At 38.7% G+C, this 10481-nt stretch overlaps 2 protein-coding genes across 2 annotated transcripts in view; both read left to right on the forward strand.

Moving 5' to 3' along the window:
* The first annotated feature begins 4522 nt into the window (after positions 1-4522).
* LOC125011044 lies at positions 4523-7538 on the forward strand. Its single transcript, XM_047590035.1, is given in 4 exon segments — positions 4523-4930; positions 6888-7063; positions 7065-7200; positions 7288-7538. Coding segments are annotated over 4 exon segments (690 nt in total). The 5' UTR covers positions 4523-4704; the 3' UTR covers positions 7440-7538.
* A 1929-nt stretch (positions 7539-9467) lies between these two features.
* LOC125010622 (vitamin K-dependent protein C-like) overlaps positions 9468-10481 on the forward strand; it is a 6075-nt gene continuing 5061 nt past the window's right edge. The window contains exons 1-2 of the mRNA XM_047589388.1: positions 9468-9529; positions 10069-10135. Coding sequence (XP_047445344.1) covers positions 9468-9529; positions 10069-10135 — 129 coding nt within the window. The remainder of the gene's footprint in view (positions 9530-10068; positions 10136-10481) is intronic.

Below are 10481 nucleotides of genomic sequence, written 5' to 3' on the forward strand. Positions count from 1 at the left end.
TCAATGGACACTATACATTTGAGTTGGATACTGTATTAAGGGGGCGAGTTTTTTTTTAGTTGTGTTTTGATTATGGTCTTGGTGTTCATGTCTGTGTGTGTAAGAATTGTAGTGTTACTCAGTGCAAATGGTGTGCTGACGCGCGCGCAGCACACAATGTTCTGTTTTCTTTAGTGGGTGGCTCTGGAAACAGGTCTCCCCTGTCATCTATCCTCAGCAATTAAGGAACAGCCTCCCTCAGATCAATACATACGTTTTTTGAGTCAGATTGTGAAATGGTTAGGGAATGTATTAACCAAGCAAAACATTTTGTTATAATTATGCGTTATAATTTTTCATTAAAAATCAAGATAAATCAATTATTTGAAGAAGATGAATATAAGATTTAAGGGCTAATATAATTCGACGCCGCTGAGAATTAAAAGCACGGTATGCTAGATAATATTGCATTTAACTTACTAATAGCCTGCATGGGTTAATGAAGCTGGGGGATTTCTGCGATTGAGAAGAATCGATCGTGTCTTTTGGAGTTGATTATAGGAATGTCTACTGTGCATGATTTAATGGAACAAGATAGGAAAACAAACAGAAAGCTTCGTCTTCCAGCATTTCAATAGCCTCCAGCCTTTTCTTGTATGGCATAAATGCTTCATGTTTAGGATGGTCTGGAAAACACTTCACAGGATCATTCTTGTGCTAACAGACTGGTGTTGATGCACAATGTTGAAGTTCCAAATGTTGATGATGCACTTGGAAGTTGTAGTGCGGCCACCATTTCATCTAGCATGAGTTCCGCGCGCGCGCCGCGCGCTCCTAACGACAGCAAATACCCCATGTGGTTTATTTTAAAAGTGATATGAGGGATGTGGGCGGTTGCTGTGATACCAGGTTAATGCGGGCATAACAGTGAATGTAGTGAGTCGTTTGCAATAGATGTCTGTACTTTCGTGCACTCCTCCAGTGGCACCTCATCACCGATGCCCTTCATATGCATTTTTTTTCTTGTCCTCAGGAAGGATGCAGTGAAGGCTATCAAATAAGGCACTGGCTATTAAATCCACACAGCTGTTGGGTAGTGCTTTGAATTCTATTTGAAACGCCTTTGTATATTGTTCTTGTTGCGTCCATCGATGTAATTAAGTACCAGGGATAGCTGAAGTGTGTGGAAATGTGGGTAGTTTCATCAGTTGTTACAGATAAAAACTCAGCTGCCTTTATTCATCCACCATCTGTTCTCTTAGAAATGCAGCAAAAAGGCCAGGAGCTGAGTTTGCTTTTTATAGGTCGCATTTTATCACAAGTTGTTGTGGTTCAAAAGTATGTGTCATCAGAGAAAGGTTCTTTGGTATTTTGGAATATAACTCTTTAGTCTGAGGTAGATTTTTGTTGGTGTGAACAAGGATCAATTTTGGGTCGAATACGGCATCTGTTATCAGGAAAAATCTAATAATCTTTATGTAAATGATCTTATCCTTAATTTTACTAATTGCTGTTTGTGGGTGTGTACTTTTAGAAGCAAACTACAGTGTATTAAATTATGGAAATTATAAAATGAATCATTGTGAAAAATGATAACATTAACAGAGTCTCTAGCTCAACCCTCACTGTTTCAATCCCATGGATTCTGCCATTTTCAAGTAATAGTCTTATGCAAATTTATGTTTTCATGTATAATCCATCCTCAAGCTACTTCCCAACATGTTTTGCTCTACATACCAGTTCTCAATTCAGATACATGATACTTTTTTTTTTTTAAATTTTGATTTTTTAGATCACAAACTTTCATTAAGATAAGGGGTGCCATTATTAGTAATCCTTACAGCTCCATTAGAGAAAAGTAACACTGCAATTCAGAAGCAAACAATACATTTTTATAGTACAATTTTTGTGAAATACAAATTCGTATCAATCGCCCCTCCCCCGCTCGCACTCGCCATACATTTAAATTTTATCTGGGATAAATGTAGTGGAACTACTCAATAAAGCCACAGAATGGCATTTCTAGTTTGGTGAACTGGTTTTTGAAAAAACTCGTTAAATAGATTGGAGGTGTCCACAGGGTGCGACAATCACCACGGTTTTTTTAGAGGTTTCATGAGGGTAATATTAGTACAAATGTGGATGTTTAATGTAATATGTAAAAGAGTAAATGCTTGTTTAAGGACTGAAGTCATTTACTGAAATGAGTATGTGTTAGGGTTGGGGTTTGAGAGCAGAAATAGACGATGAGTCACCAACGGTTGTAAGTATTGCAGGACGTCGTCAATGCCTTGGGCTGTTTGTGCTACGGGGCAAATAATGCAAAGTTAGTAACGTTATGTATTAAAATCTACATTCAGCTTTATTGTCTGTCGTTTGACCTGTGATTGTGTGTTTATGTGAACTTTGTGGGCATTTGTGGGTTTAGGGTCAAACCATGTAGTTAATTCTTTGTACTCTGTTGTTGCTATAAGGAGATTTTGGTACAATCTGCAGTCTGTATGGGATGTAGGACATAATTTATACTTGTTGAATAGGTAATAACTCAAGACTAACTAGACTAAACAGAGTTAAGTAAGTGTCCCAGTGTACCATGCAAGTGTCGGTGTCGCTGATTTTTTTTTTTGACTAGTATGTAGACACTGTTGAAGACTCCTAGTCAGTTTACCCCCCTATTTTATTTTACACCACAAAATTCTAAACTTGCTTATTGATTCTGCTTTTTAAAACCTTATGATTGCTGTTTAGACAAATAAAGACAAAGATTGATATTTCTGTTGTCTGTGTGGATGTTCAGTTTAGCTTGGTAATATGTATCCTTTCTTTTATCAGTTGTCCTTTTTTTTGTGCTGTTGACTGCTATTTGCATTGATTGTTTTAAAAGCTGAATTTTGTTTAGGGAGGACACCTGGACATGCGCAGATAAGGGTCTTTTCGTTTCCTTCTGCAACATTCCACCTCAACTTTGATTATGTTCACTTATCATGTTTGTTGTTTGTATGATATTGATTGGCTCGATATACTTTTTATTGCGTGCTGTTAAATGAAAATAAATGATATGGGTTTTTTTTTAAAATAAATAAATTAAATCACACCAGGGTCAGTTAGAGAGGTAGGTCTAGGGATGGCTGCTGATCTTGTCCTGCTCCATGGACACGTTGAGGAGGAGTCTGTCCTTCAGGGACATAAGAATTAACAAAGCATCACTGTTTGATGAACCAACTGTGACTGTGTGTCATTACTGATAATATTTATTATTTATTCCACATCATTACTATATATGTTATAACTAAATATGTTTATATGTGTTTCTATGTAATGATGCTACTGGACACTGAATGTCCAACAGAAAATCTGATGACCAAAACAGATGTTGACCTGCTGGTGGCGCTAGATAAAAAGTCCAAATCAACAGTCAGTTAATGAAGTTGATCCTCTGGGACCAAGAATGTGTAGAAAGGCTCTCAATAGACTCCAACATACTGCTATGTTGTTTGGACGAGTACTTTAAAGAACCACCTCAATGGTATTTTCATCCTGCAAAAACGTTTCATCAAAATCAACTTAAATTATGAATAATAACATTAATTATTACGCAGAAATGACAACACTCTCCAACAGACTCTGTAGCTCCACCTCACTGTTTCATCTCTATGTATTCTGCCCATTTTCAACGGAGACTTTCTGAAAATTTTCTTTCTTTTCATGTATCAATCCATCCAGAAGCTACTTCTGACCTGTTTTCACTCTACATTTCAGTTCAATTCCTAAATACATACACACATAGATGGTGTGTGTGTGTGTGTGTGTGTGTGTGTGTGTGTGTGTGTGTGTGTTTTATACCATCAGATCGAGGACATTTGTGTAAAGTGAGGACATTTTGTCCGGTCCTCACTTTCTGACTGTTTTGAAGGTTAAAACTCAGTTTTAGGGTAAAGGTTAAATTAGATTATGGTTAGGGTTAGGGTAAGGGGCTAGGGAATGCATTATGCCCATGAGTGTCCTCATAGATGGCCATACAATAATCTGTGTGTGTGTGTTAGTTCATGTATTGTTTGTGCTGAATGTTTGTCATCTCGGAGGGACACCTGACAAGCTCCTGTGGGTTTTTATTGGTCTCAAACTTCCTATATTTTTCTCTTCTTCATGTACTATGTGCTTTGTTATGGTGTTGATCTGTTCACTATTCTTTTTATTTATGTGCTGATGGATAAATAAAAAAGAAAAGAGAAAACAATGTCCACCACCCTCTACATGACACCATAGTCAGACAGAGAAGCTGGTTCAGGGACAGGCTGCTGTCTCTGTCCTGCTCCATGGACACGTTGAGGAGGACGTTTGTCCTTCAGGACATAAGACTCTACAGCGCCTCCCTGTGAGGAACCAACTGGACTGTGGTCATTACTGATACTATTCTATATATTTATTCACATTATTACATATTTATGTTATAACTTAAATATGTTTCATATGTGTTTCTATGTAATGATGCTACTGGACACTAAATGTCCAACAGAAAATCTGAGGACCAAAACAGATGTTGACCTGCTGGTGGCGCTAGATAAAAAGTCCAAATCAACAGTCAGTTAATGAAGTTGATCCTCTGGGACCAAGAATGTGTAGAAATGTTGATGTGAGTCCATCATCCATCCTTTAGTCCAGATCCAGTCCATGACTAAGACTAAAGTAGTGGACTGACCAACCACTGACATTAACATCAGAGCCATGCTGCTAGTGAGGCTAAAAGAAAGGAGAAGAAGAGACAGTCATGTAGATGTGAACATCAGAGAACACATCAAGGAGCTGAAATATGATCCTTCCTCCTCATGTGACTCCTTCCCCTCAGCTGACTCTCTCAGCAGCACACAGGTTTTTGTATTAGTCTTTTTCACTGTGTGGCAGCGGCAGGGCTACGACATCTTTGGCTCTGGAACTAAACTGTATGTAACAGGTAAGAACAAACATTTCTTTTCCTTCACTTGTTTTATTGTAGAAGCTGAAATGTGATTTTAAAGTCAGTTTGTGCTGCTTCAGGCTTTACATGTTAGTTTTTTCCTCATTAGTAGAGAATTCATCCTGCAGCCATTGTTCCATAAGAAAAGCTCAATCATTTCTGAAAACATGTTGAAATGTGACTGAACAACTAAAGTCATTCTTTCTTTCTGTAAATGTTAGTGACTTCACAAACATTTAGGATTTGATCGTCTCAGTAACTCTGTTGAAAACAAGATGATATTTCATGTTCAACTATTTCACATTCTTTTCAAGTGTCTATCGATTGTATTGGATCATTTCTGAAAGTTAGAACCTTGTCAGATCTAATCGCTGTCACTTATTTTATATGATGGTAAATGTGTCTTTAATGATGATGTGTTAATAGGAAAAGAAAAAACACAAAGTGATGTGATGTTAAATTAAATGAAGTTTTTATCACCATCATCAGCATAAAGTATTTAAACATTTGAACATGACTGACACAAACTAACATGTTGATGTGTTTTATTAGTGATTAAAGTCTGTGCTCTTAAATGTGTCATATTCAATACATATTGTAATCACTGAAATGACAAATGAACAACTGAAAAACACAATTCAGGGATTTGGAAATGATGTAAATAATTTATTTCTTTAACCAGAATGATCCCACTGAGACTGAGAAGCTCTTTTTAAGGGAGTCCTGGTGAAAATAGACAGCAGCAAATACAAAACACAGTTAGAAAATGACACAGTTAAAAGACAAAGAAAAGACAAATGAAAAGAAGATGATTCAATTTACAAGCAGGTTATAAAAACTAGTGAATATTGTGGAGTCGGCCTCATGTCCTCTCAGTTTGGATTTAAAAGCTCTCAATGAAAAATGAAAAATATCATTTTATCTGTATCTTTGGTGAACAGTTCATGCTGCAATTAGAGTCTGACTTTTAATTCTTGAACCATTTGTTATTTTCTTGGAGGCTACATTTAACAGACTTATCTCCATTGTTTGGCGTCAAAATGACGACGTAGATTTTACTCCTTCATCGTGTTTTTTTCCTTGAAGACCAACATTCACTTTCCCATCTTTTCTTAAATTTCCTTCCTTCTGAGTCAGTTTTTCTCTTCTTGGACATTTTGGGATTAACTGTTGATATTTCCAATCAAAACATCAGGTCACGACATTGACGTACATTATGGGAGAATAGTTCATGATAAACACTTTATTAGAATAATTATCAGATCATTAATATTGAGAATTACTCCTCATGCATATGTTGACGACCATATGTGTGTTAAGTTGTGGTGGGTCAAATTAAAATGAGTGTCAGGACACTTCAGCCTTGAGTTTGACACATGTGTTCTACAGTCCATAATATCCTACAATGAAAAGCAGTGTTGAATGTAGATGATGTTCAGGCTGATCTTCATTAACCAGTGAACGCACCGTTAATGATGAACCATGTGTTCAGGTTGTGGAGAAACAAATGCTGCTATCCAGATGATGTCTTATTCTTCTTATTTCACCAAGACAATGTCAAAGTGCATTCTGCACGTTTTCCACCAGCAAGGCTCCCTAGTAAAAGACTGAGAACTGACCTGAAAACAGTTGGTGCATTATGATCAAAAATCAACAAGAAAAACTAAGGAGGCCCTGAAAAACCAAAGCTTCTATCAAGTCATCATGGAAAATATTTCTCTTTCTAAACTACAACAGCAGTGAGTTGATAAAAGAAGACGTGATGAAACACAGTCCACATGTTTTGTCCAACTTCTTTGAAACGTGTTGTTGGCTTCAAATTCAGAAGCAGAAAATAACGTCTTTCCATTAAAAGTTGAAATGATCCATGTAGTTTCCAGGATCAGACTGAATCCAGAGCAGAGCTGGAAGCTGCTGTTGACTGTGTGAATGTGTGTGTGCTGTCAAACTTCAGATGAGCAGGTAGTGAAGCCCGTGGTGAGCGTGTACCAGGCAGCATCCAGAGCCCACCTGGAGGGGAAGAGCTCTCTGCTGTGTCTGGCCTCACACATGTTTCCTTCTGAGGTCAAGTTCTCCTGGAAAAGACAGAAGGAGGGCGGCTCTCTGGAGGAGCTGTGACCCCTTGCTGAAGGGAGAGCAGCTGGAGCTCAGAGAGTCGGGACGCAGAGCCTCCATCAGGCTGGTGGATAGAGATGATCTCTACACATATGAATACATCTGCTCCGTCGAGCATGAGGGAGGCACAGTGGAGGCCAAAGCACTACAAGGTAATGAAAACTCTGTGACTGTGTCCAGCAGTGATACAGATAATCTCTCACTGCACCTCTAATCATTTGAATCCTTTTCTGTTTCAGAGTTTCCTCATGTCTCTGAGTACAAAGTGAAGCTGCTCTGTCTGCAGTACACAGTGCTGATAGTGAAGAGTCTGGTGTACTGCTGTGGACTCTCTCTGCTGATGAGCCTCAGAAACAAGGGACCATCCACCAGCTCCACACATGCTGACTGACTGTTTTCTGCTCCTCTTTTCTCTCCATCACATCTCATCACTTCATCTCATTCATCACTTTGATCAGTCTTCAGAAATGTTGTTGAAATGTTCTTCTTGTAATCTGTATCTGTTCATTCACGTGTTGATTGTCGTCCTGTAAATAGAAACACATTATTCACATAGAAATCTGCTCTTAGAACGTGTTCATTCTCTAGTCGTCTAGTTTATTTCCACTTTTAACTGGGACTTGTATAATAATGAAAATGAAGCTGAATCATCATCAGTTTCCAGCTGTTTCTTCTGCTCTTGTGTTTCTTCTTTCTAATAAAGGAAAGAAAATGAAGCTTGAAGAGAATTTCCATAGAGAAATGTGTCTCAGTGGTTAATGAGGTCAACTCATGATACATTTAAAGTGATTGGGACGTTCAGACTTTTTCTTCCAACTAGAACTCAGTGAACTAATGAGACTGGAGGTGAACCAACATGGACGCCTGCTTCACAACAACAGCATGACTTGTTTGTCTCATGGGTTTGTGTCTCTGTCTCACTGAGGCTTGTGTTCTGTTCTGATTAATGAGGACACAACAACAGGAAGCATTATTGTTTCTAATAGAAGCTGAAAATCCTCTCACAGGATCAATTTAAACACTTTACAGGTAAGAACTTTAAACTTCTTTAAAGTTCTATTTATCAGAGAGGAGACATTTATGAGAGGATGGAAGATTTTAAACACAACACAATAAAATAATCAGTTTTATTTAACTGTAAACACAAATGTGTTTATAATATTAAATGTAAATGTGTTTCTCTCTCAGATGAAGAACACAGGTGCTTCCTTTAAAGATTCTTTAACCAGAGCTGGTGGTTGAAACTGTCATTGTGCCATTAAAGTGAAAAGCCACAGCTAACGGTGTGGAGGCTGCAGAGCACAAACCCACACAGCCCGTCTGCTGCAGGAAGGAAGTCTGATTGGCTGTCAGCAGTTTGTTTTCTGTCCTAATAACCACTGAGAACAGATTGATATCGGCTGCTGAACACACTCATCACCTCCCCTCCCTTTCTCTTGTTTTCTGTAAACCTTTGTTCCTCTGAGCCTCCACCCACACAGAGATGAACTGAGTCCAATCACCACCTGAAGCTGGTGTCATGTTCAGGGTATTTATAGGTTTTCATGAATAAAGATGGACTTTACACTTTGAAATAATCACTAAGTGCATTAATTAAATGTTATTTTATTCACCAGAATCCTCTGTAATTAATGAGTGATTAGGATTCATCCACTAACAGGTCCAGTTAGAGGACCATGAACTTTCAGTGTTCAGCTCTCAAACAGTTGAGTTTCCACTGACACACTGACCTGCTGCTAATGAAACTATTTCATGACTGTTAATGAAACACATCCTTCATTTGATCAACATTCAAACATCAGCACTGACTCATCAAACTGATCATTTATAGTAGCTTTTATCCATCTTTTCTGCTCACATATTTGAAAAATACAGACCTGATTTTTGATTATTTTGAAATGAAGAAGCAACGAGAAGCAGCGCCATCCTGTGGTGAGTTACTGGAAGTACAAAAGCATTTCAGTCGCTGTATGTCTGGTTGTAGAGAGGATTCAGAGGAGCTGTCCAGTGCTTGTGAAACTCTACAAGTGTGGTTAAAGCTTGGAAGCAGTTTTCAAATGGGTGAAGGAACCATGTTCATCTGTAGAAATAATACTACATACCACAGGACCACAGCGCCATCATCGTGTCCAGGAAGGAGACACAGACTGTCTTTTAGAGATGAACGGACTGTGGTACGAGGAGTTCAAATCACTCCCAGCAGCAAAGGACCATGTGAAGGAAATAGAGGAAACAGGTATAAAATGTCATCATCTCATCCTCTACTACTGCTTATCCTCACTAGGGTCATGGATGTTGCTGGAGCCTATCCCAGCTGTCATCGGTCTGTCTATCTCAGGGCCAACACGGAGACAAACAACCATTCACACTCACACTCACACCGAGGGTCTGTTTAGGGTGACCAATTGGCTGAACGACCATGTCTTTGGAGGTGGGCCATAGGGGTGCCTCCACAGGGCTCAGCCCGACCCGGGCAGAGAGGTGGGCCCCACACCTAATTGTGGAGTGTCCAACCACCCAGGCTGAAGGGACACAAGGGACGGCACCCCCACAGACAGACAGGACCAGCCCCCAGCGTGGCAGGACCCACCAGGAAACACTGGAGAATTAAAGGACGGAAACAGAAAGATGTGGAAAGAAATAGGAAAAATAAATGAATAAAAATAAAAATAAATATTAAATAACATAAAGTAAATGACTTTAAACACTGTTTATCCAACACAAATATAAAAGTAAATAAATAAGTACTAAGAGGAGTTGAATAAAAGTATTAAAATGACACAAACAAAAATATTCATGATAAAATATGATGAATAGAATTGACAAGAATTAAAATCAGTAATGTGATAAAATGAAAAAGCATTAAGGAGAAATAAAGTCATGTAAAAGCCTGATTAAAAAGATGAGTGTTGAGCCTCTATTTAAAAGTATCAACAGTCTCTGAGGCCCTGAGCTTCTCCAGCTGTTCCACAGTGTGACGACCCCTCCCTCTTCTGGTCGTCATGATTGTTTTTCTGCAGGCTCATTGCAGGTATATGGGTGGAGCTGAAGAACCAAGTCACATGCACCTGGACAACCTGCCCCAGGGTGTTTAGCTGACTCTTCATTCTCACTCTCTCTCTCTGATCACCTGCTTGGTTTGTGTTTGTGTTTCTTTGTTTTAAACATCAACACATTTCATTTACATACATTGTTGCATACATTACTGACCTTACTGATATCGTTATTATGATGATTTGAGTTGTATTTATAAATACATTTTCAGTTAAATTACTTTAAATTTGTGTTCTCCCCCTTTGTGTTGCTCTCGGAGCCAGGGCTGTGACAACAGTCGGGGCCATAATAACTAAATGCTGCCTCCCCGTGTGTCTTAGATAGAACTTGTGGTTGGTTAAAAGGCCGGTGCTGGAAGACCTCAGAGTTCACGAGGGTT

The sequence above is a fragment of the Mugil cephalus genome, chromosome 7 (assembly GCF_022458985.1).
Source record: "Mugil cephalus isolate CIBA_MC_2020 chromosome 7, CIBA_Mcephalus_1.1, whole genome shotgun sequence".
Lineage (NCBI taxonomy): Eukaryota > Metazoa > Chordata > Actinopteri > Mugiliformes > Mugilidae > Mugil > Mugil cephalus.